The 25887-nt window shown below is 52.2% G+C and overlaps 2 protein-coding genes across 7 annotated transcripts in view; one reads left to right on the top strand and one right to left on the bottom strand.

Annotated features, from left to right (window-relative positions):
- The window catches only part of Slc1a7 (solute carrier family 1 member 7), a 43052-nt gene extending 23583 nt beyond the window's left edge, over positions 1-19469 (top strand). The window contains exons 3-11 of one of the 2 annotated variants that reach the window (XM_027945039.3): positions 666-881; positions 9175-9217; positions 11641-11863; positions 14805-14904; positions 15560-15793; positions 17224-17418; positions 17994-18128; positions 18608-18710; positions 19202-19469. In XM_027945039.3, coding sequence (XP_027800840.2) covers positions 666-881; positions 9175-9217; positions 11641-11863; positions 14805-14904; positions 15560-15793; positions 17224-17418; positions 17994-18128; positions 18608-18710; positions 19202-19420 — 1468 coding nt within the window. In that variant the 3' untranslated portion in view covers positions 19421-19469. Of the gene's footprint in view, positions 1-665; positions 882-9174; positions 9218-11640; positions 11864-14804; positions 14905-15559; positions 15794-17223; positions 17419-17993; positions 18129-18607; positions 18711-19182 lie in introns of both variants that reach the window. The other variant, XM_027945040.3, reaches the window with a different exon arrangement.
- The window catches only part of Podn (podocan), a 39790-nt gene continuing 17145 nt past the window's right edge, over positions 3243-25887 (bottom strand). For 2 of the 5 annotated variants that reach the window (XM_027945038.2, XM_071617843.1), the window contains 2 exons: positions 24863-25082; positions 21737-22667 (listed from right to left, as the gene is read on the bottom strand). In XM_027945038.2, the coding sequence (XP_027800839.2) occupies positions 24890-25082 (193 nt within the window). In that variant the 3' untranslated portion in view covers positions 21737-22667; positions 24863-24889. Of the gene's footprint in view, positions 3291-5220; positions 5298-21736; positions 22682-24862; positions 25083-25887 lie in introns of those variants that run through there. The other 3 variants (XR_011708837.1, XM_071617841.1, XM_071617842.1) reach the window with 3 other exon arrangements.

Below are 25887 nucleotides of genomic sequence, written 5' to 3'. Positions count from 1 at the left end.
CTCCTGAGACCCCAACATGGAAGGATGACTTGCTTGCCAGAGGTCAGTAACCCATTGGCAAGACTCTAGCTAGGCCCAGGTCACCGACCAGTGGGCTCACTGGCTTTCTCACTCATTGATTCACTCAGCAAAGCTAAGACTTGGCTAGTGCTGGGGACTGGGGTCTCACAGATAATCAGACCTGTCCCTCTCATATCACTCAATCCAGAGACAGTCAGAGACAGGTCAACAGATGGTGATAACCAGAGTCGTGATAGAGGAGGCTGGGGGGTTGGGAGAGCTCCAGAATGGGCTCCTAACTGTGGGAGAGAGGCAGGTAGTCTAAAAAGACTTTGCTGAAGAGGTGACCCTGAGCCTGGGATTGCCTGCTGGGTAGGAGTTAGGCCAGAGAAGCTTCTGAGAAGAAGGGTACCACACCGAGGGAACAGCACCGGCAAAGGTGTGAACAGCTGGGCTGCTGACCCTGGGTGTCAAGAGGAGAGCAGAATGGAAAGAGGTTAGCAGGAGCCACAGGACTGGATTACTGAGAAGAGGGTTCCCTGGAGCATGTGGGTGGTTGGAAGCAGAGGGCTGAGCACAGCCAGGAGGGGGCTAGGGTGGTCACACCCGAGTGCCTGCCATTGAGTGTGTGCTCCCCATAGACCTGACCTACCTCTTCCTCCCAGCTTGATGTCTGGCCTTGCCTCCTTGGATGCCAAGACCTCTAGCCGCCTGGGCATCCTCACCGTGGCATACTACCTATGGACCACCTTCTTGGCCGTTATCGTGGGCATCATCATGGTCTCCATCATCCACCCAGGTGGTGCAGCCCAGAAGGAGATAACTGAGCAGAGTGGGAAGCCTGTCATGAGCTCGGCGGACGCCCTGCTGGACCTCATCCGGTAACTTGCTACTGATACCCTGCTTAGGAGTGCACACCTGGCCAGGGGTGCCCTGCATGGCCTCCACAGGGCAGGATAGGGCAGACACTGGAGACTACTGGGAGCTGCTCTATTATGTGTGGTAACAAGAAGCAGGCATGGAGGTCCTGCAGAAGCCCTGAGCTCCTGGGACCCTGAAGTCAATGAGCTCTTGCTGCTACCTGCCCCATCAGTCCAGAAGCAGGAGGGCAAGACAGGCCTGTCCCATGCCTGCTTTTTGGTCAGAGCAGGGTCAGTGAGCGCTTGTTGATTGCATAAGCAGCTGTGAGCACCTAACCTATGAGGTTGGAGGCCTGAAGGGATGGGTCTCCTCCTCTTTTCTAACAAAGAAAAGGTCCCCTTTTCACAGATGAAGACATGCAGCTCTAAGAGGTGGAGTGACTTTTCCAGGGGTATCCAGCAGGTAGACTGTAGGACCAGGATTCCATCCAGGCCTGTCTAACTCCCAGGATGATGCTCTTGGCCGCCATTATGGTGCTGCATCAGTTCTGCTGACTGCGTGCCATGGACCTGAGCCCTTGTCCCCAGGAAAGTACTGCAGACTCAGCCATAGAGCCACAAGGGACACCTCCCCACAGACTCCCTGCAGGCAGCCCCTCTCCTGTCCCTCACCCTGCCTTCTAGGAGAGAAAGATCCATAAATAGGTAGAGACTATATCAGGGATGGGTACTGTGATGGGGTAGGAGCAAAAAGAAGTCTAAAGAAGGGGATGGGGAGGTGGTGGAGAGCAGGGAGGTGGGTGGAGGGCAGTGATGGATGCAGGTCCAGAGATGGGAGGGAATGGTGTGGGAGGGAGGGCCCGCAGCCATCCAGCCTGACTGCAGCATTTGTGTGAGGAGAGACATGGAAGGTGTTGCTGGGCAATTGGGTGGAGGCCCGTAAGGGCCCCAGGAAATAGGTTTTAAGCAGAGGAGTGACATGATCCAATTCAGAAGGCTTTGGCGGTGAGAGTGGCTCTGGGTGGGAGCAGGGGTAGGGTGGGAGGAGAAGGTAGATCCAGGGACTGGCTGCTGTGGGATGGGGGATAGGATGGGGACTGTGCAGCAGCTCGGGGGTAGCATCAGCAGGAGGAAGAAGAAATGGAAGTGAGGCTGGAGGAGGTGGGTGGCGCTGACATGCATGTTTCTGGCCTGATAATCCAAGTGGACAGCAGTGTGGTCACCAAGCCACAGGAAGTGCCAGTGCAGGGACAGACCTCCCAGGGTAGATGCCAGCTGGTGGTTTCAATGGATCTCAATCTTGTGGGAGAGAGTGAGCTTGAGATGGAGGTTTGGAAAGTACCAGGGTAGAGGCAGTAGGTGGCCCTGATGGTGAGTGTCTTTCCCAGGACCATGTGAGTGTGGGCGAGGGACTAGACGGTGCCTGCAGAAGCACACACACCTGGGAATGGCCTGGTGGACTCGACCTGCTACCCTGTTAAACTTGCCCTATGGAGTCCTCCTTGTCCCTCTAATTTTCCAGCCAATTTAGGATATAAGGAGTCTCGGCCTGTCTAATATTAAAACTCCAGACTCATTCAATTTAAAACTAATCCTGTCCTAGCCTTGAGGATCTGATCAAGCTCAGGAAGCTGCAGTGGGAAGAGGATTGTCGGTGTTTCTCTTCTTCTGTCTGCTCCTCTGCTGCCAGCACTGGGGTTGGAGCAGCAAGGAGAGAGGGGAGGCTGGGGGCACTGCAAGATCCTCCCTTACCAGGATGAGTAAGCTGCAGTGGGGCTCCCTGGTTGAGATTCTTCAGGGATATTTTTGTGGGTTCATTGGATCTACATCTTTATATCTCTTCCATCTGTCTGCTTCAAGCACCCTCCTCAGGCCTGATCTCTGCTTAATCCCTCTGCTGTGGTCAACTCACCCCTCTAGGTGATGTTCTTGGGCAGAGTCCCTTCTGTGACTGGCCCATGGGAAAGAATACATATTCTTGTTAGAAGTGCAGATCTTTCCCAGGGCCTTTGGACATGAGTCAGGCACCAGCCCCTACATTCCTCAAACCCTGGGGAACGTGAGCCAAGATCTCTGAATAGTTCTCCTGGCTTCAGTTTAGGGAGAAGCATTCCTCTCATCCCCCATGGGGATATATGCCTAGCACAGCTTCTCTCCCCCTCTTTAAAAAAAACTCTCACCCTCTGTGTCAGTCAGTTATTGCTGTGTAACAAACTACCTAAGATTTTTGTGTTTGAAATGACCACCAGGAGTCTATGCTGATTTGGCTGAGCTCAGTCATGGCCTGCAGGAGGCCAATGGCCCCACTGTGGAATTGGCTGATATGGCTCAGCAGGGCTGCGTGTGGTCTTTACTCTGGCAGGCCAGTCCAGCTTTATTCAGGGTGGCAACAGGATTCCAGGAGAGAGCTTGTCTGGGCATCCTTTTATGCTGAAGGTAGAGGAGAAAGAGAGGAAATAGAAGCTTGTGAGTGTGTTTTCAAGCCTCTGCTTTTGGCAAGTCTATGAGCATCCTCTTGGCCAGAGAAAATCACAAAAGCCCAAACTCAGAGTGGGAGAGGCAATTCTCCCTTCCTTCCCCTGACCCTGGCCACGCTGGCCTCTGCTGTTCCTCCATGTCAAGTGTGCTCCTGTCTTGGTGACATTGGTGCCTCTCTGAATGGCCTTGATGGGGGAGCACATGGCCCCTTCCCTCACTCAGTCGATGTCTCTGCTCAGTATCACCTTCAGAAGTTCCTCATGGTCCCTTCCCCACCCCATTCTCTCTCTCCCTCTCTTCTCTTTGCTTTTCATCACAGCCTTCATGACTACAGACACTATCACATCCATGAACTTCTTTATTTCTTCTTCTGTGGCCCCCATTGGAATAAACAGTTATATGCCCCTTGTAGCCAGATCTCTACAAATCTGTTCCCTGCTCTTTCCTGGAGCCTGGAACAGCATAGAGCAGGTACTAGGTGTCTGCTGAATGCATACATGGGACACAGAGTCTTCAGTGGAGTTGGGGTCTGAAGCCCTGGGAGGAGCTGGAATCACCCAGGAGAAACACCCTGTGTGCCGGCCACAGAGGCTCAGGACCAGCCTTGGTGCACAGCCATGCTGGAGGCTGTGGGAGCAAATGGAACACAAGTGGGGACAGGAGGAGATCGAGTGTCCTGGCAGCCAAGGCAGGAAGACTTTGGAGAAGCCTCATTTCTAAGATCCATTATTTCTAGGATCTGGTGCCTATGACTCATCGTTTCTTGGATTCTGTGATTCCAAACAGCTTTTCCACGTGATAGAAGAAGTGGTGGGTGCTGGAGCAGACCTCTCCCCCCTTGCACAGCCTACCCTGATCAGGGGCTGCAGAGCTTTGGATCAGACACACGTGTCAAAGTCAAATGTTCCAGAGCTGCTTCTCACATGGTGAAAACTGATCCTTCTGCTTTGAGGCTTTTGCAAACCTGGGTGGTTGGGCATCACCGTCACTATTTCTTGGTCAGAGAGTGGGGCTGTGGGGAGGTGTCACATGCTTTCTGTGGTGGAGTACCAGAACCTGAGAGACCTGCGGTCTCATCTCAGCATTGCCAGCAATAAGCCACTGTGTGACCCTGACCAGGCCAGGCCCTCTCTCCACAGTTCAGTTCCCAGTGATTCTCAAGATGCCTCCGATTCTGTGGTTCTACACACCAAAGCCCACGAGCCAGTGAACAAGCTGCAGAGAATGAGCTGAAGCTTCTGGAAGCAGATTCTAGAGCAACAGGACAGCTCAACCTCCTGGACCTTGCATGTCCCCAGGGTGGGGTTGGCTGTTTGGCCTTAGAAAGGGAAGCTGGGGCTGGAGGGTAGCCTAGCATTCTTGACACCCTGGGTTTGATCCCCAGCACAGCAAAATAAATAAATAAAAAAGGGAGGGAGGAGAAGCTGGTGAGGTTGGGAAGAATGAGCTGGAGAAGGATGGAGTGGACAAAATTTGGTATAGAGATGCCCAGGGAGCAGATGTGGTCACTTACACCCAAAGCAGCTCACCTTTACTAAGAACCAGTTCTGGACAAAGGCATCGTAATAGAAACTGGGTGTGGGGTGGTAAATACAAGGCTCTGCAATAGGACTGTCCCTCATCTATAGATAAGAAGGGTATGAGGGATGCCACTGTCATCCTCTGAGAGGATGTGAGGACAATGGGGACACTGGCAATGAAGGTACCTGGGATCTCCTTCCCTTTGCTCTGGCCCAGAGCAGGTGCCTGCAAATGTTTTTGACTGAACAAGAAAATGTATGACTAGGACAGGGAACTGGGACGTGGTAGCAGATATGACAAATGAAAAGCCAGAAAGATACAGGGGCTGACTACACAGGGGAAAAGAAGCCACACAGCTCACCTCCAGGGGTGCAAAGATTTATGTCCATGTGTCAAGATGATTCCAGAGGAATGCAACAGGCTGTGTCCCTGGATGACCTGCCAAGACATGAATTCATTTCCCAAGGCTCCAAGTGGGGGCTCCAGAAAACTGACGTCTGATCCCTGTGCAGCTTCACAGAAAAAACCCACGCGGAACACTAATCAGAGTTGGCCCCTTATTCTTTCTTTTTCTTATTTTTTTTTCTTTTTCTTTTTTTCCCCAATCTTATTAAAACACCACAGAGGTTGAGTAATGACTTGGCTTTATAGCTCCTAGTTACCATCTCAGGGACTGAACAAAATTCTCAGAAGCTGTGTTTGAAAAGAAATAATCTCCACCTTTGGGGCCTGGATTGGAGACAAGTGACTGGGGGCTAGTTTGAAACTGTCACAGTGAGAACTCAAATAATAAATGAGGGGGAAGTCTGGAGATGGACCTTGGCCCTGCCCACAGAAATGCACAGGGAGTGTGTGGGTATTTGTAAGCATGGCAATTATCTCCAGGCACATTGTAGCTGCCACCAGGAGCACAGGCCTCACCGGACATGCAGGACCGACTCCCATGGATATTCAAAGCCAAAAGAAAATGTTGTACATTTTCCCCAAATAATAATCCAAAGCAAAATTCTTGATTAAATCTGCAGTTCCCTGATGTTAGTATGAGCAAACATGTCAGTCAGGAACTGCTCCAGGCTGCTAGTTAAGAGAAACCTGCAACAGCAGAGGTTAGGTGATTGATTCCTAGTGGGGGATAAAGCCTTGCATTTTCTCCTAAATGAGTGGTCCAGAGGCGGGCAACTCTCACGCATCAGGATCTCATACTTGGTCATCTGTGTGCACTGCCATGCTTAGCACTTGGCTTTCATCATCAGCATGTCTCATTCGACATTGTGCTGACGTTAAAGGAAGGTTCAAAGGAATGTACATAACAGGTACAAATTCCATTTGTTTTTTCCTGATCTTTCACATGTTCTTTAGTTTCTGCTCAAGCTAAAGCAGACTTACCTTCAAATTTCATTAGAAAACAACCTCTGATTAAGTCACTTGAATCTCCTGGAGCTAAACCTGGGAGAGATTTTCAAACTATTTAACAATCAGTGCACCTGGTCACAGATGCCCAGGGCAGGTGGACCATGTACCCCAGCAGGTTGTACATGCATGCTCCCAGCACTAATGCAGGCACTGTGCTTCTGGTCTGCTTGATGTCAGAAAGATTTTGCAGGCTGCTCCCATACTGGTGGCAGAGATCTGCTTAACTCTCATGGGAAAAAAAAATTCTTCAAACCTCTGAGATCCCAGTTCCTGACCTTTGCTTCTTTTCTCCCTTGTGACAAAGCTGAAACTCCTGGGGAATGGGTAAATGATGGTTGGGTCACAACATACCCATGACCAGCCTTCTGCTTTGCTAGCTCCTTCTGACCCTCTTCCTCCAGCCATATATGTACACTGAACCAGAGTCTTGGCAGCAGTGAAAACATGACAGTGACTGTCTCCAGCAATGGCTGCTTGGGAGTAGGATTGAGAAAGTGTGCACACTCACGTCCACGTGTCTAACTCCATGCATGTGTGAACTGAGTCTTGAGAGAGAAGAGATTTGCCAAGAACAAAAGTGAGTGGGAGGGTGATCTAGGAGGAGAGCAGCATGAGTGTGTTGCACATGGACTGTTCCAGCAAGTACAAGCTGGAACAAGAGTCTTTTTAGCATCTCTGATTTCAAATTGATTCCTAGAAGGGGAATTCCTATAAAGACAAGGATTTAAACCCTGGACATGAATTGCTAAACTGCTTTGGAAAGAAAATGTCACTCCCAGATCCACCTGAGGGTGCCCATCTCCCCAGCATGTGGACTTCATTTAAAAAACACATGGTCACTTTCATAGATGGAAATGTCTTTCATGCATTGATAAAGCCAAACATTTTTTAAAAGCATTTTTGCCCAAGTGCATCTCTTTTGGAAAGTAAATTGCCTGGGCCTATCTTCCAATCATTTGCCTGTGGAGGCATTACTGTTTTGAGGGTCCTTTTGTTTGTTTGTCTATGCAGCAAATAGTTGCTGAGTCCCTGATGTGTGCCAGGCCCTCTTCCAGATCCTGGGGACACCACCGGAATCAAAACAGAGGTCTCTGCCCTCCAGGGAGCTGGTACTCTGGTGAGAGGAGACTGGCTGGGAGCACGGGAATAAGGGCAAGATTTGTGAACCTTTTAAATAACGCTTGGTCATCTAGTCTCCCTAGTTGGTTATTTGCCTTATAATCTCATTTGTATTGTAATCCTTCTTATAGACCTACTTTTTTTTTTTTTTTTTTTTTTTTTTTAGCTTTTCATTTTGTAAAAAAAAAAAAAAAAAAATTGCAAAGAAAAGATCCCCTACAACACCCTGGATGTTAGTTAGCATCTTATATAAAAATGGTCCTTTAAAAAAAAAAAAAGAAAGAAAGGTCCTTTAATCAAAACTAAGGAATTAAATGAGTGCAACACCATTAACTAAGTTACAGATCTCATTTGGATTTCATCAGCTTCCATTAATGTCATTTGTTTTTTCTGTTCCAGGATGTAATCCAGGATACCAGAGTACACTTAGGAATTTCTTATTTTTAGTGTAGTAAATTTTTTTCCTCAATTGCTTCATTTGTTTTTAGAGAGTCCTTTCATAATCTGAGACATGATAAAATATTAACTTTTGTTTCTTCTAACTATTTATTCATTAATACTGGGGATTGAACACAGCAGTGTTGAGCTACATCCCTAGTCCTTTTTATTTTTTATTTAAGATAAAGTCTTGCTAAGTTGCCCAGGCCATCCTCAAACTTGAGATCCTCCTGCCTCACCCTCCCAAATAAGTGGGATTATAGTTGTGCACCACCAATACCTGGTTTTTGGTTTCTTTCTTTCTTTCTTTTTTCCAATTATGTATGTTTTAAAACCATCTGTAATTTATTTTGGTAAAAGGTGTTAAACAAGGATCTAACGTTTATTTTCCCAAATAGTTAGCCAGCAGCAATCCATGATGAGCCCTCCCATTCCTCACTGATTTGTGATGTGAAATGTGAAAGGTCCTGGGTTCTATTTCTGGACTGAGGTTCTGCCACCTTTTTCCTTCCACTGATGGCTGTCTGTGTCACACTGTTTTGACAGTTACTTCTTTAAAGCTGGCAGGACAAGACCGGCTTCATTTTAAGCTTTATAATAAAACATTAATGAAAACACAGTCAACTCTCTGTATCGATGGGTTCCATATCCACAGACTCAACCAATTGAAGGTCAAAACTATTTGGAGGAAAACTGCACTTGTGTCATTTCTCCCCCTTGTCATCATTCCCCAGACAATACAACAACTATTTACACCACATTTAAATCATATTAACTATTATAAGTAACCTAGAGATGCTTTATACAGGAGGATTGTGTAGGTTATAATACTACATCATTTTATACAAGGAACTTGAACAACCTCGGATTTTGACACATGTGGGGCAGTCCTGGGACCAATCCCTATCCCACGGGATGATGTGATTATCCCATGGTTGAGCCAGGTCCTGTGTCAGGACCCACAGATAGAATGTGAACAACCGAGACTTGCCTTCAAAGAGAGGCAGACAGAGGTAGAGAGTCAGACAGGGCTGGGCAGAGGAAGTGGCGCTTGACTGTGATTGATGGGAGCAGGAGCTGGTCAGGCAGAGAAGCAGGAGGCCATTCCAGGCAGAGGGAACGGCGTGAGCAAGGCCTGGGGCTGGAAAAGTGCAAAGTCTGGTCAGGTTGCTGTGGGTGACGGGGGCAGGGCCAGCCGTGTGGGGAGAGGAGACTGCAGGGAGAGGGGCTGGCTCGTGGAGGGCCTGGGCTGCCAAGGGAGGTCTGAGATGACCCCAAGGTCCTGACCCCAAGGGCTCTCCAGACCTGGGCTCTGCAATTCTTCATTCGCTGACTCTCTTCCCAGGAACATGTTCCCAGCCAACCTGGTGGAAGCCACATTCAAACAGGTGAGCAAGTGGGTCCTTGGGTGATGGAGGGGGAGGCCCTGCCAGCCTCCCAGGCTCCTGAGGAGGCAGGATGCCAGAAGAGAGGTGGGGGGGACCTAGGTCCTCAGACCCTCCATGTCCGTACCCCATGAAGAACAATTACTGGGTGGAGGGGAGCCTGGCTGAGTGCCTGTGAGACCCTCGGTGCACACAGAGGCTCACACACCACCTCACCTTCCTCACAGGAACCCACACTGAGGTCAGATCAGCCCCATTTTCTGGCTGAGGAGACTGAAACTCAGAAGGATTTGATGATTTTGCCCAAGGTTAGGCCACCAGTAGGTGAAAAGCTGCTGGACAGACTCAGGTTCAGCTGGCTGCTAAGTCTTTTGTTTTTTAATATGTATATTTTAATTATACATGGACACAACATCTTTATTTTGTTTATTTATTTTTATGTGGTGCTGAGGATGGAACCCAGGGCCTCACATGTGTGAGGCAAGTGCTCCACCACTGAGCCACACGCCAGCTCTGCTAAGTCTCTTTTCTTCCCCTCCTCCTCCTCCTCCTCCTCCTCTTCTTCTTCTTCTTCTTTTTAATATTTATTTTTTAATTATAGGTGGACACAATGTCTTTATTTTATTTATGTGGTGCTGAGGATCAAACCCAGTGCCTCACACATGCTAGGCGAGCGCTCTCCCTCTGAGCCACAACCCCAGCCCACTTCTTCCTTTTTTTTCCTTAAATAATCCTTTTACTCCCTAATAAGAATAGTTATAATATTCACTATAGAAAATTAGGAAAATATTAAATAAAGTAAAAAAAAAAATTCTAGATGGTTGACTCATCTAGAAAGGTGTCCTGGCAGTACCAGAAGGAGAGGTAGCAGACAGTATGTTTCTAGTCCATGTACGTATGTGTATATATCTATATCTATATCTATGTCTATCTATCTATCTATCTATCTATCTATCTATATTTTTTAATTAAATAAGGATTGTAGTACATGCACGGTTTATATCCTGTTCCCCCCACCCTCTTTCATCATACATGAGTATTTTCCCTGGCTACTAACTGATCCTTAAAAGCACAACACTGAGTGGTAATATAGGAGCCATGGGAAGGCTGGACTGTCATTTACTGACCCATGCCCCTTTCAGTGTTCTTTTAGGTTGCTTTCAAAGTTTTGCCTCTTTTAGAAATTGTGGTAAACTTCTTTGCACCTCTATCTTTGTCTGCACTTTTAACAGCTCTCCTCTCCTTCCTCATGTCAGCTGTTTGGTTGACTCAACCCAGCAGGTGTGTCCTGAGCCCCTTCCTGGGGCTGGGCCCTGTGTTGGGCTGGGGACACAAAGGAGATGGCTGAGGGTTAGGAAGGGAGCTCCAAATGAGGAGCTTGCATAAGCCACTAATATCTTGGGTCTTTGCCTTCAGAATTAGCCAGGTTATGCAGGGTCTCGCTGCCAACTATGGTAGGAAATTATTAAAGGTAACAGAGAAAGAGAATATCACTCTACCTTATGCCTTCTTGGAGTAATCTTTTTCTTTTAACAAACCCCTACTCATCCTTCAAGACTTAAACCAAAAAGTCCCTTCTCTGTAAGGCAGTCTGACTCCTCCAGGCAGAGCTAGTCATACTAGTCACTCCCTCTCCCAAACTCTCAGGGCAGAACTCGTATTTGGTTCATTTTTGTATCTCAGCACCCAGCACAGAGTGTTCAGCCTTGGGTGCTGTTTTCACTGCTGCTGAGGGAAACAGTAAAGTGTACATTGGCCTTGCCATGTGCCCAGAACTGCTGTTGACACTATATATGTGTGTACAGTTTTGTTTACCAGCAAGATAGATGCTGTTATGATTCCATTTTACAAATGAGGAAAAAGGAAGCTCAGAGACCTAGGTCCCATATATTTCCTGCCTGGTTCTTTTTACCCCATCTTATTGATACTGTGATGTTCAGGAGGGTGAGGGCTTCCCTGTTTGGGTTCCCAGCCCCTGAGACCTAAGGGGGAGAGATCCAGGAATGCTCTAGGGACAGAGGAGGACCAGAGGCAGGCTGAAGGAGAGTGGAGCTGTCTCGGAGGGAAGCCCCCACTCCCACCAGATGGGAAGCAGGCTGGCTGGTGGGTAGGTGGATGGCTACTGTGGGGAGACGTATCTCAGTAGATGGACAGAGGGTTAGATAGGGAACCAGGTGGGGTTCTGATGCATATCAGAAGAGGCGGGAAAGCTGGAGGAAGACACTCCAGGTAGTGAATGAATGAAGGAATCTCAGTTTCTTTTGGATAAAGTATTAATAATAACCCCCGCCCTGCCTACCTCACAAGGCTACTGTCGATTGGATAGGATATAAGGAGATGCAAATGTGCTTTTGAGACATTCTTCTTGTTGTTGATATCATAACACTGGGTCCTGACTTCTTCCTGGCTGGAATGTCACCCACCAGTACCGCACCAAGACCACTCCAGTTATCAAGTCCCCCAAGGTGGCCTCAGAGGAAGCCTCTCCTCGGAGAATCCTCATCTATGGAGTCCAGGAAGAGAATGGCTCTCGTGTGCAGAACTTCGCCCTGGACCTGACCCCGGCACCTGAGGTGGTTTACAAGTCAGAGCCAGGCACCAGCGATGGCATGAATGTGCTGGGCATCGTCATCTTCTCTGCCACCATGGGTATGTGCTACCTGCCCACCCCCACAGTGCCCAGCAGCCGTCCCCTCCCGGCATCCTGCCATCCAGCTCTCTAAGTAACCTGGAACCCTCTAGCCCTCCAGGCCCTTCCTCCTTTTCCTAGGCAACAGAGTGGCTCGAGCCCCCATTCCTTCACTGAGGGTATCCACCTCCCCACCCCCACAGCGAGCCAGAGGGTCCTCGCTCAGAATCCCTATCCCTGAGGTCTGATTTTCTTCCAGGGACACTGGCTCTCCCTCTTCTTTTGTGTCCCCAGTCCCTGCCAGAAGCCTGTCCCTCGACTTTTCACAAGGCTTGGAAAGGATGGGGAGGGGTGCCACTGTTTACTTAAGGTCTATCACCCCACCCCCACCCCCAGGGCTTCTCACTGGCCACTTCTCTCTTCAGAGCCATTTCTTGTCTGTGCCATTTCTTAGGCTCCATAGTGTCCTCCCTGACCACACCCTTCCCCAGCTACTCTTCTCTGGGTCCCCAAAGACCCCCTAATCACCATGAAGCCATAAAGTTCAAGGCTCAGGACCCCTCATTTGTATAGGAGCCTTCCGAGGCCTAGACCTTTTTATTTTTAAATTTCTTGTACTTAAGAGAGCCCCTAAGCTGTATAGCTTCAGTCTCCACAAAAACCTATGGCTGTGCCTCTGCCTGTGGTGCCCCCACAATACCCTTTTCCTTCTTAGGACAACTCCCAATCCTTCAGCACTGACCTGCACTGTGGGGCCTGGGGCAGCCATCTCCTGCTCCCCATGGCTCCACCAGGGTTTCTTCTCAAGTAACCAGCCTCCTTATCCTCCTGGCTGCTCATGCAAGACATCTGGGCTCACTTTCTCCCCCACTTCTGCCTTAGCCCCATGGTCAAATCCTGTCAGGTCTGCCTCTGGATTCTCCCTCTATTCATAATTTTCCCTTTCCCACCACCACCACCCTGATCCAAGGGCCACCTGGTTCCTGCAAATGCTGCCTAAAGAATCCCCCACACCCTCCTCTCTTGTCCCTTCTTGGTGTGACCTCCTCAGAGGGTCACAAAGCTGGACATGCTCTACACTTAGAAAGAAGCCAAGCCAGCTGCAGAGCTCCCTATGACCTGGTCTTTGGGCTCAGTCAACCTGTTGGAGAGATGAGTGACAGATGGCCAAACGAATGGACGATGACAGACAAGGCTCTGATCATCTGGGCCAAAACGTCTGGCATGTGAAGGGGCCAGGACAGGCTGGTGAGCGTGGGGCAGGCTGGTGCTGGAAGGACCCTTCAGCATCCCTGGCACTCAGTCCTCAGTCCTGGACATTCTTCCTTTCCCCTCCTGGAGTCTCTCTTAGGGAAGGGGACATGGAAGAAGGAATCTATTAGCAAAGCCAAAAAAAACCCCTTGGGACTCCAGTCACCTGGTAATTACCGAACAGGTGTAACTATCCACATATCAACGTTTGTGTGTGTGTATCAAGTCAGTGTGAACCAGCGTTAGTGTGTGCCCACCTCTGTCTATGCCCACATCTGCTGGTGCCTGTGTTTGTCAGTGCTAATATTGTGCTCTGAACAGGTTTTCTTTGACTCCTCAATTGAGCCTTCTTTCTCTGACCCTCCCTAGTGCTGGGATGTAGCTAGTGCTGAGGTCTCCTTGGCCTTGCCTGCAGGGGCGCCCCACCGCCACACCCCCAGATCCCTGCACACTAGCTCCCATCCAGCCAGAGTCCTTGGATTCCCCCAGAGAAATCCAGGTGGAGGCTGGGAGGGGCAAGAGTAGCCTAGGGAGGGATGGAGCTGGCAGAAGGAACCTGGGTCCACATCAGCCACGCTGTGACAGGCCAGCTGGGCAGGGCTAGGCCCTGTGTCACCTCCAATTCTAGCCTCTCCTGTCCAACCAGACAGGGCCCCCTTTTCACCCCATCACCACAGGGCAGCTGCTCTGTGGACTATAGGGAAAGAGTCCCACAGGCCAGGAGGGGAATGCCACCCTGTCCCCCACTGGCTGAGCCAGTCACTGAGCTCTGAGCATGTGACATGAGCTTCCCCAGGGCAGCCTGGGAGTGTGCTCTGTGACCCATCTTGGTCTTGCCAGGAGAGCAGCCATCAGCCACCTTTTCAAGACGGGCATGGTGGTGCCCAGTGTCATGGATCTGACCCCATGGTACAGTCTGCACCTGTGTGATTTCCAAGTATGTTTCGAGCACTGAAGGGAAACCCAGAATACCCCAGGGGCACTGGGGCTTCAGGGATGGCTTCAGCATCAGTCATTCAGTAGTTTTTGTCAGGTGTCTCCTGTGAGCCAGCTGAGAAGCCAGTTCTCACCCCCATGGAGCTAACCGACCAGAAGGGACAAGGAGAAAAAGCAGACAAATGGGGAAAAAGTTATCAGTTGTAATAAGCAACATAAAGAACACAGCAAGAGAGGGGAATAATTTGGGAGTTGGCCCAGGGGAGTGGGGAGGGGCTTCTAGGCTATAGGAAGTACTCAGGCCTTGGAAAGGGATGATCAAAGGCCCTGAGGCAGAGCAGACCTTCATGTATTCTAGAAGCCTGAGGAAGGCCAGCAAGGCGGGGGACAGTGAGGAAGGGAAGAGCAGGGCGGGCAGAGGAGGGTGGCACAGCAGGGTCAGATATGGAGTGGAAGTTGTGGGAACTTGGTTATGGTCTAAGTGCGGGGACAGGGATGTCAAGGGTGTTTGGCAGAAGCATTTTTATCTTGAGGGGATGCCATCTGCCATGTGGAGACAGGTTAGAGAGGAGTGAGACCGGGGGGGGGGAGGGCTGTCAGGTCCAGTGGTGGAGGCCAAAGGGAGATGGGAGTTGGGGGCAGTGCTGGCTGGTCAAAGACTGCTGGGGAGGCAGCCAGGGCTGGGACATGTGTGTGTGTGTGTGTACATGCGTGCGCCACTGACATGCCTGTGCCCTGGCTGGCACACTTGTGATATGCTGTGTGTCCCCACAGGCATCATGCTGGGCCGCATGGGTGACAGCGGGGCCCCACTGGTCAGCTTTTGCCAGTGCCTCAATGAGTCTGTCATGAAGATCGTGGCTTTGGCTGTGTGGTAAGCTTCCTCCAGGGAGGGTCCTCTTCAACCTGCCCCCTAACCCTCTCCAGTCCTGGGCAGATGGAGGGTCACCACAGTCCATCCCATCCTGTGGTCTCTTAGAGCACAGCAGAGGCTACACGGGAGGCTCAGCCTCCAGAGCTAATCAACTAGGCCTGGACCCCCAGCTCTGACCAGGCCTGGTTCCAGCCCTGGGCGTGCTACTTCTGGCATGGCATGGAGGAGAGCTAGCCTGGCTCTGCTGCTCACCTCAGTTTCCCTCACCCTGGAGCCTCCTTAGCTCTGCTTTTTGAGAGAGAACACACTGGAAGTGAGAACCAGCTGCCAATCCTTGGTTCAGAATTCAGATATTAGGAATCCTATAGTGAGAGGGGAAATGCAGAGGCCTGCCCACCGTCCCCCAAGGAGCTGTACCATTGCTGGGGCTGAAATGGGGGCTTCCTGAGGGCAGGGATACTTCTCAGAGGCAAGAGCTTGCCCAGGGTGGGGTGGTTGAGGGAAAGGGCACTAGGGATGCCGGGAGCCTGATCCTAGGCTGGGTCTCATTCAGTCACCTGTGAGCCCTGGCAGGCTCACAGATCAGGTCACACAGTGACATGGTGCCTGGCCGGGATGGGCCTGCCTGCCTGAACCCAGGGCTGCCCACCCCCAGGTACTTCCCCTTTGGCATTGTGTTCCTCATCGCTGGCAAGATCCTGGAGATGGATGACCCCAAGGCTGTTAGGAAGAAGCTGGGTTTCTACGCCATCACTGTGGTATGCGGGCTCGTGGTCCACGGCCTCTTCATCCTGCCCCTGCTCTACTTCCTCATCACCAAGAAGAACCCCATCGTCTTCATCCGTGGTGTCCTCCAGGCCCTGCTCATCGCACTAGCCACCTCCTCCAGGTAGCCACACGGAATGAGCAGGGCAGGGTGGGGTGGATGGAATACATCTCCGTCCATCTGTCCAGCCATCATTTGTCTACAGCTACAGAATCATAGAAAGTGCTAGTATGGCCCACTTCACAACCTAGGGATGGCAATGGTGCTGCGGTATCAAGACCCAGTATAGAGATTTCATGGTTGAGGCGCCACCGAATCACTCTTGTGGCCTTCCCCTGCCCACGGTCTCTAACACTCTCTCGATGCAAATGGGGGTTGCTTCCACATCTCAGGGGAGAAAGAGCTGTAAAGTCTGAAGAAAATCACCAGTGGCTTACCAGTCCCCGGGTACTTCTGCCGGAGTCAGGCCCCACACTGTCCTATGGGCTCTGCCTGTCCACTGTTGCTGGGATGTCCTGGCTGGATGTCCTGCTTCAACCTTGGCAGTGAGGCTAGGCAGGAGGATTCAAATCACGGTCCCCTCTCACACTGGCTGGTGGTGGGCTGCCCCTTGACCTCTCTGGGCCTCAGCGTCCTCATACTTCTCAGAGGCAAGAGCTTGCCCAGGGTGGGGTGGTTGAGGGAAAGGGCACTCGGGATGCCGGGAGCCTGATCCTAGGCTGGGTCTCATTCAGTCACCTGTGAGATCATTTGAGCCTCTCCCTCCCAGGGCTGGTGTGGAGAGTGAGATAATCCACTCAGGGGCTGGCAAGTGCGGGGGACCCCAGGGAGAGAGAGCTGTGCAACCCAGGCTGCTGGGCAAGGAATTGGAAGGTGACAGCCACTGCTGAGCCACTTACCCTGTAAAAAAGGGCATGCTCCCCACAGCACGTGTCCATGCCCTCCATGGAGGAGGCACAGGACCAAGCCCATCTTCCTGTCCCAAAGGCCTCACTCTTCTCTGGAGCCCTTGCTGTCTTCTCTTCCTCAGGCCTCAGCTCCTCAATCTGCAAGAAGCCCACAGGCCTCTTTCCCTGGCAGACACACAACCCCAACCCTGGACGAAGCACCTCCTACAGACTCAGTGCCAAGCACTCTTCTGAGCCCCAAGTGACTTGATCCTCCCAATAGTTCTGAGCTCTGAGTATTGGGTGGGAGAAGGAAACCAAGGCACCCAGGTTGAGGCACTCGCCAGGGCCCTGGCAGGAGGCTGACTCCGGGCCCAAAGTCTGGCTCAGAGCCTGTATGGTTCGCCACTTCAGAATCTCTAGGCCCAGCAGTGTGGCATTGCACCAGCCCTCCTCCTCGCAGGCCCAGGAGGAAGCAAGTAAGAGGAGGGTGGGTGCCTTGGTGCAGTGGGTGCCCTGTTGTGGTGGCTCCTCCTCTTGTCCCAAGGAGGCCCCACATGGGTGCCTGCACACACCTGTCAGGGCACCTGTTCTCCCCTCTCATGAACTGCCTGTCTTTGCCCCTGGAGAAGGGCAGTGGGCAGACTCTGGCCCCTCTGCCCGTAGCTCAGCCACACTGCCCATCACCTTCAAGTGCCTGCTGGAGAACAACCACATCGACCGGCGCATTGCCCGCTTTGTGCTGCCTGTAGGCGCCACCATCAACATGGACGGCACTGCGCTCTACGAGGCCGTGGCTGCCATCTTCATTGCCCAGGTCAACAACTACGAGCTGGACTTTGGCCAGATCATCACCATCAGGTGCGTCCTGACACCCACACCCTGGAGGGGTCTCTGAGGTCAGCAAGAGTGAAGGACTCACACCAAGCCACACAGCAAGTCGGCACTGGCTCTGGGAGTGAGCTGGTCTCTGGGACTCAGGGTGCCCGAGCGTGGCAAGGAAGAGGGCCTGGGCCTAGACAGGAAGGAGGGGCGGACACTGCAGGTGGGCCAGGGACAGGACTGAGCACTGGTGTAGCTGGAGCCAAGGGCAGGCACTGGGTGGGGCAGGCCTTACCCTAGAGACCAGACGCCACAGCAAAGCTGGGCAGAGCTATGCTGGTGGAGGATCAGAACCTGTGGGTAGTTCTGGAACCTACAGAATCTGTGCAGGGCCACACCCTGGTTTCCACACTTGCCTCAGATTGGACCCTGGGTCATAGGACCATGAGCAGGGACATGAGAACAACCTAATGTGGCATTCCTAGCAACCTTGGCCCCACGTGGCTGTCTCAGAGGCCCAGCCTTCTGGCCTCCTTCTTGGAACTAGGGCCCAGACATGAGCCCCCCATCTCCACCTACTGCTCCTCCTCTTCCTCTCGCCGCTCCCCCTGCAGTATCACAGCCACTGCAGCCAGCATCGGGGCAGCTGGCATCCCCCAGGCTGGGCTTGTCACCATGGTCATCGTGCTTACCTCTGTGGGACTGCCCACCGACGACATCAACCTCATCATCGCTGTGGACTGGGCTCTGTGAGTTCACCCAACCCCAGTCCCACCCCTTGGCAAGGGCAGCAGGCAGCAGGACAGGGAGCCAAGTCCCTTCCCCAGGGCAGAGAGCCAGGGAGCTGCCGTGCTCAGCACAGTAGGAGTGCCTTACTCGCCTGCAGGCTGGCTGCATAATTTGGGAGGAGGGGGCAGAGTTCAAAAATGAAAACAGGAGGCCCCTTGTTCAAAAATTATCAAGAACTTCAAGAGAGTGACTGCAGAGCATTAAGCTAAGTTGGGCCCACCTAAGCACCGGGTCCTGTGCAGCACACAGCCACGTGCCCAGGAGCCACCCTGCACCAACTCACTTCAACACCCACAAGGAGCGGGCTTGGGCACTCTGCCCTGCCTCCTGGCACTGCCTGGGCCACTGCTGCAGTGGCCTTATGCCTATGAATTAAACATGGTCCTTCTCCAGCTCCCCTCAAGACGCCCACCACTTACCGCCCACCTTGGTTTCCCAGGGACCGATTCCGTACCATGATTAACGTGCTGGGTGATGCATTGGCTGCAGGGATCATGGCCCACATCTGCCGGAAGGACTTTGCTCGGGATACAGGCACCGAGGTGAGAACAGAGACCACTAGCAGGGTGAAGCTGGGAGGGGCGGGCAGAGCAACAGGCCTTCCAGCTGGGCAGCCTTCAAGCAGTCTCCCCTTGTCTCTGGGCTTTGGTCTCCTTGTCTGTTACAGAGGGTGACTAATTCCTCTACCATTTATTTATTGAGCACCTGCCAGGGCCAACACTGATCTAGACAGAAGACAGACAGTGGGAATAGAATATAACAACCCCTGCCCTGGGAGACTCACACCCCAGGGCAGGATGGGGCTGTCCTGCTCAACGACTCCGACACCTGTGGGCTTGTGTGGGGCTGCAGGGTCTTCAGGGCTCCTTAACGCATGTGTGCTATAGGCAGCTTGGGAACTGGTGTCCAGTGACCTGCTTGGTCCACTCATGTCTGTAGAAAAGTCCCCATCACGGTCCTCAGCCCTGTGTTTGCACTGTTCCACCCACCCTCAGACCCTCCTGCTGATACCAGGCCTCTTTCCCTCCCCCAGAAACTGCTACCCTGCGAGACCAAGCCCATGAGCCTCCAGGAGATTGTGGCAACCCAGCAGAATGGCTGTGTGAAGAGTGTGGCTGAGCCCTCCGAGCTGACCTTGGGTCCTGCCTGCCCCCACCATGTCCCTGTACAGGTGGAGCAGGATGAGGAGCCAGCCATCACCAGTCTGGACCATTGCACCATTGAGATCAGTGAGCTTGAGACTAATGTCTGAGCATGCAGGGGCTGCAGGGACCAGGCAAGGCCCCTGGGGCCAGGAGCCAGGAGCAGGATCTTAACTCACAGCTCACAGGGAACATGCTCACACATTCTTCCCCTTGCTGAGGGGCTGGAATTGGCTCTATGGGTGGAAAATGGGGTCTTCAAAAGGGAAGGTACCTACAGGAACCCCAGTCAGAGAGCAATGGCCTGCAAAGCCCAAGCCCTAGCTGTGACCACTTCTGCCCTGAAAGAGCACCAGGCAGGGGTTATTGTCCCCACATTCTGGATGACAGGTTTGAGGCTTTGAGAGCTGAAAACACTTGCTCAAGATCTAAAACAAGCAATATTAGCGCCAAGATGCTAACTTAAGTCTTTCGGGGCTTGGCCACCACCTCTTGAAGGAGAGGGTGGCCCGCTTCCAATATATGAAGACAAAATAACAATGTCCTGGTTTCTGCCCCAGCTGTGTCCAGGTCCAGGCCAGCCTCCTACCCCACCCTAGAGCATGTGGCCTCAGTTAATCGGCTCTCCTCAATGGCGGGCCCAACCGCCTTCCACGGGCCACAGCCTGCCCTGTCTCTGCCCACATGTCGCAAAAAGCTCATCTGATATGGAGACAGATGTCTTCAGCAGGGTTGGAAGGCCTTGTGGACACATCCAGGCCAGCCTCCCATGGGATGGGTGGGCCAGGCCAGGCCTCGGGAAGGGAAGTGCTTGGGCCGAGGTGCCAGTGGCTCCCTTGGGTCAGAACTCCACAAAGGCCTATGTGGGAAAGTGGAGTCAGAGTTCATACCCTTTCTGTGTTTGTAAATTCAGTGATAACTAAATAAAGATATTTGGTTTTTCAAGTCCTATGGCTTAGAGAACACATTCTGAGCAGCACTTCTTTGTTGGCCTAACACAGGTTATCAGAATGCAGGTAGCCTGTGTTATCTGGTGGCCAGAGTGCAAACAGGCCTGTCTGAGCTGTCACATGCAGAAAACGGTGCAAATCAGCCTCCCCAGGGGGCCTACCTCAATAGGCCTGTCTGTGGCTGGGCCTTGTTCAGGGATCTACAGTGCAGACAGACCTCTCTACCCTGACTGAAGGCAGGGCAATGAGATCAACGAGATCAGTCCCTATTATTCCCTTTGGTGAATGCTTTGCCTTAGAGAGGGGACATGCTTGAGGACACTTCTAGAGAGTTCCTCATTCTCTTGTCACAGGGTGATTCCAGGAGACCTGCAGGGCACACTAAAGGGCCCTGGCCACATAACCTGTTGTAGATGTGTGACAGGGAGAAGATACGGCTCTGTGGTCTACGAAGGTCTTATACCGGGATGCTCACAAAGACACTGAGATCCAGAAAGGGGATTAAATTGCCCAAGGTCACCTGGAGAGTTGGGAGGGCTCCTGCTTCCACCCCAACTCCTGAACTACTTCTATTCTTCTCCCAGGGTCACAGCTGGAGGAGGAAGGGCCTCCACCCTAGAACTCTTCCCACTGCAGGGCTAGAGGTTTAGGGCCACCATCCTCTATCAGACCCTAGCCACCTAGGAGAAGTCAGATGTCAAGCTGTTGGTCACTCCTACCTTCATGTGGACAGGGTTATTTGCCCCTTCCCTGGATCACATTTCTAAGACCCTTTGAGTAATGGAGTCTACCCCCACCCGCAAGGCAGGAGTCTGCTCTTTAGCAAGCTTGATAGAAATGTACGTACACACCTCTAGAAGCAGGGAGATCACTACTTCCTGGGCATCTAAATCCACTGAGTGGGTAGCACTGCCTGTCAGAAGTTTTCTTTGCTCATAGCTGAATGTCACCTCTCTGCAGCTTCCCACTGTGGGCCTAACTCTGTCCCCATGGGAAGGCATGTCTATTACCTCTTCCCTGGGAAGGTCTGCAGAGACCAGGCCCCCAAGTCAGGTTTACTCCCATTCCTAGGCTTGCGTCCTATTCCCTTCCCACCTCTGTGGGACTGACCCCATCAATAACAGCCCCTCAGTATAAAGGCAACCCTCCAGGTGAGCCCTGAGTAGCCCGAAGCCCAACAGGTCCTTTGCTTGAAGTTCAGCTCCTGAGAATGCAGAGCAGGCAGTGTGGGCCTACCTGCTGATTCCCACCCAGCTGTGTCTGCACACACCTCCCCAGGCCTCTTCACCTACCTCTAAGCCCATCTCTCTGGCTCTCTGCCTGTGTGACTCCTTTGAGAGCCCCGAAAGTTCAGAGACCTGAACTTTGCCCTGATTCCTTCTGGTCTGGCCAAAGTGCAGATTTGCATGTAGGCTGCCAACCCTACGCTGACGCCAGCCCAGCCCATGGCTGGAAGCACACAGACGTAGACACGGCTGCAAGGACAGGGATAATGCTTTTATATTAGATTTTCTGTAACAAGAAAAATCAACTTTGAGATTTTTATCATTTTTTTCCTTAAAAAACAACACCCAAAGCACCCAGAACTTCCCTGCAGGCCCAAAGATTCAAGAGTGTCTCAGAGGCACAGCTGGGCCTTTTCTGGATCCTCCGGGCCTTGCCTCCCTCCTGCCCCAAAGCTCCCTCAGTGGGGCTTGTCTATCAGAAAGTGCCTGTGGCCTGACAGGGCAAGGCAGGATGGGGCTCTCAGCAGGGTGACTGCTCTAGCACCTGGGGGGCAGGGGCAGAGCCAGGGCAGAAGTCCAAAAGGTTCCTGTCCCCAAAGGGAGGAATAGGAACAAAAGCCAGCTTTTGTGAGTTCCCCACCACGGAGCAAGGAGCTGAGCTGTGTCTTCTCCAGGGGACTGAAGGACAGAGGACGGGGCAGATGGCAAGTGACTGACATGTATATTTGCTCGTGTGTGTGTGTGTGTGTGTGTGTGTGTGTGTGTCAACAGGAGGGAGTGGGCTCTCTTGTGGGCCAGATCCTTCCCCAAATCTGCATGACTCAGGGAGCAGGCAAGGCAGCAGTGGCGGGCCTGGGCAGAGTGGGATGGTTTGGAGGGTGATGTGCAGCAGCTGGCTGTGTGTGTGGCCGAGCTGTGTGTGGGGGTGTGACGTGGTGTCTGCACGTGTCTGGTTGTGAGGCACACTGCAGGAAAGGGCAGGGATATGAGACTGCATTTAGCCTGTGGTGTGAGGGATGCCCCGTGGTTTAGCGCTGGCTGTGTCCATGTGACCGTGGCAGATGGGGGCTCACAGGGCACAGGCATGTGCTGCAGAAAGGAGTCCGGTGGTCCATCGTCCTGCAGAACATGTAGGAGAGGTCAGGGGCCAGCCCAGGACAGAGCTACCAGCCACAACCAGCCTGGGAGAGATGGACTAGAGGTTAGGTTAGATGACCCTGATTGAGAGGTCTCTGGGTAGGCCAGGCTCCTCTGAATGAGGAGGGGGAGTCACCCTGGAAGCCTGGAGCCAGAGGGAAGTGTCCAGGCCAATGTGGGCAGGAGAGCCTTTGGGTCCCATTGGCCACTCCCTAAGATTTTTCCCAGGGTCTTCCTAAAATGCTGACTATGTCCAATGTCCTCTAAAGGGGACAATCCCCTACTTCAGGAATCCACAACCCTCCTTATGAGGGCCATGAAGTCCTCACTGAATGGCCAGTCACCCCTGTTGCTGACTGCTGGTTCCACATGAAGACAGTGCTTCAGGAGAAGGGTTTCCAAAGGGTTTCCAAAAGTAGGGCCAGGGACTCTGGGGCACTGGCTCTGGGTCTGCACCTTCACATTCAGACAGCCCTGCCAGCCCTGCTTCTATCAATGGGGACCCACCCCTTTCTCCACTCCTTCTGTCTACCCCCTGGGCTGAAGCCATCCATCAACAGCCCTGCAGGCTCCTCTCTGCTCCAGACCCTGCTTCAGGTCAACATCCTTAAGTGGCCCAGCAGCTCCCACCCATGTCCACACCCTGGCCCTGTGACCCCCCGCATGACTCACTCCCAACTCTTAACTAACCTCTGACATCTCCCTGACTACCTGCCTCTCCTTCTAACCACCCACTGTCACTGTGCCCAAGCTCTAACACCCTCCCCAGTGTCTATGCATAATGATTCCTCCGGTCTCTACTGCCTTCCCTACCTAGGCTGGCCCTCAGGACCCATGACTTCAGTCATCCTCCTGTTAATATACTCTGTTTCCTTGTTCCCTGTCCTCTTGGTCCCATACCCTTGGTCAAAACCCAGCCATGGATGATCCAACTGTCCCTCTTCTCTGTGCCCCATGGTCAGCTAAGCACCCCCTACTGCATGGAGAAGGTGAAAGGCTGAAATCATTGGCTGATGTGACTTCAGATCCAGCCACCACTATCAGCCTGCCTGTGACTGCAACCATTTGGGCCTCCAGCCACGGTAGAGAAAGCCTGGCCTCCTGTGGCTCACAGTGCTTTACACTCACTCTCCTCAGCACCACACCCCTCATGGCCACCACCAGCAGCCAAACCAGCTTCATCCCTAAAGGAGCAGCAAATGAAATGAGCCCTTCCTGAGCTCACATGCGCCCACTACTGCCCCTGCATCTCTTCAAACCAGACGTCCTGAGGGTATCTACACTCCTGGATCCACTTCTTCACTCCCATTTTTCCCTGTAGTCACTTGCTACAAAGTCATAGATGACTCCATGTGGACAAGTCCAGTAGCTCCTTCAGCCTCTCGGCAGTACTGACCCGGCTGGGTACCCCACTTCTGGAGAAGCCTGTCTGTATGAATCATGCATACATATGTGTGTCTACATGCAAGGGCCTGAGTGTGAGGGTACATGTGTGTGCTCACATGCAGGCACACTTGTGAGTGCTATTACTACATGGCCTGTGCCTATGAACGTGTCATGGAATATGTGTGTTTCTGTATGCACATGAATGGCATGCATGTTGTGTGTGTGCTTTGTGAATGTGTGTACATGCTTAGACATGGGTGTGTCCATTGGTATATGTATGCTGAGATACAGGTATGTGTTTGTGTGCATGTGCATGGGTGCAGGTACCTGTGTTACACGTGTGTGCAAAACCCAGCCATGGATGATCCAACTGTCCATCTTCTCCATGCCCCATGGTCAGCTAAGCACCCCCACCCCTGTGCTTGCTAGTCTGTGGTTTCCAACTCCTCTCCTGACTGCTCCATCTCAGCCTCCTCTGCACACCCCCTACTTGCTCACCCTAGGCAAGACCTCAGCCATCTGCAGCTGCAGTGCCTGTCTCAAAGCTGAAAATGCCTGGATCCCCATCTCCAGCCTAGACCTCATTCCCAAGCCTCAGGCCCTATGTCCAGTCTATTCCTGGGCTGCTGCCATCACAGTGCCGATCACTTTGGACTAGAATCCCCTGGCACTGACTGGTCTCCTTGGCTTGATGTCATACCCCAACCCAGGGCCTGCTGCATCCCTATCTGCAAAATGAGCATGTAGGTTTGCAAAATGAAGGGATGAAACAGAGGCCAGAGAATGAAGAATGGACAGAGACAGCATAGACTGGGGTAGGAACAGGAAAGCAAGGTGAAGAGAGGCCACCTACCTAGGCCAGAGCTGTGTCATCCTGTCCCTATCTCCTGTCCTCTTCCTCCTCATCCTCCTCCTCTTCCTCCTCTTCCTCCTCCTCTTCTTCCTTCTCCAAGTGGCCACGGTTCTTGGAAACGTCACCAAACTCAAAGTTGCCTTCGATGTCCAAGACCTGTAGGTGCTTCAGCCTCCGGAAAGCACTTTCCACCACAGAGCCCACAGCCAGCTTGTTAAACCTAGGAAGTCATCCACACGGGGGTCAGCGTAGGCGCCCAGCTCTGGGGTCCCTCCCCACTATTTACCTTGGAAGGTAAAAGATGTATCATTTCCAGGAGATGATACATTAGTTGAAAAGGCCTGGGGTGGAGAAGCATGGTGCACTGTGGGAAGTCTCAGTTGTTCAGGGTAACAATGGCTTGGGGACAGGGAATGGCATTGGGCTGGTCATCCATAAAGCAAGAATTCTCCCTCTGCACACATGTTCACTACGACTTTGGGAGTGGAAGACCTGGGAATGGCTCTCTGCCTGCTCTCCTGCACTAACCCCAAAGCCTGAGCTGACACACAGGCAAAGCCATTGCTGAAGTGAGCCAGAGACACTCTCAGGCCATGGGAAGGCTGAGACTCTAATCTCAGGCCCCCCTACTCTCTGCACCTCAGCTTCACTGTAGAAGCCTGAACATATGTCACTCCACCTAATGTCACCAAGCTCTTGGCTTTCTGCTCTACTCTCTTCTGTTTCAAATCTGATTTGAGGGTTGGGATTGGGGTGTGGGGGGTGTTGGGAAGAACTACACTGGCCCTGGATGGAAGTGCCATATCCTCCAGGAGCTGGGTCCTCGGAATCACTGCAAACTCCAGTCCCACATCCCTAGAGCCCAGTGAGGACCTGGATGTCCACATTGTGGCTCTACGGCCCAGGCCCAGTCTGGCTGACTGTGGATAAAGCAGTCACCTGTGCTGTCTGGGCCTTAGTTTTTCCAACTATAAATCAGGAAGATGTTTTTTTTGGTTTCCTTCCCATCACATTAACATCAAAAA

This window comes from Marmota flaviventris, chromosome 10 (assembly GCF_047511675.1).
Source record: "Marmota flaviventris isolate mMarFla1 chromosome 10, mMarFla1.hap1, whole genome shotgun sequence".
Classification (NCBI taxonomy): Eukaryota; Metazoa; Chordata; class Mammalia; order Rodentia; family Sciuridae; genus Marmota; species Marmota flaviventris.
This window is presented reverse-complemented; position numbering and strand designations above follow the sequence as displayed.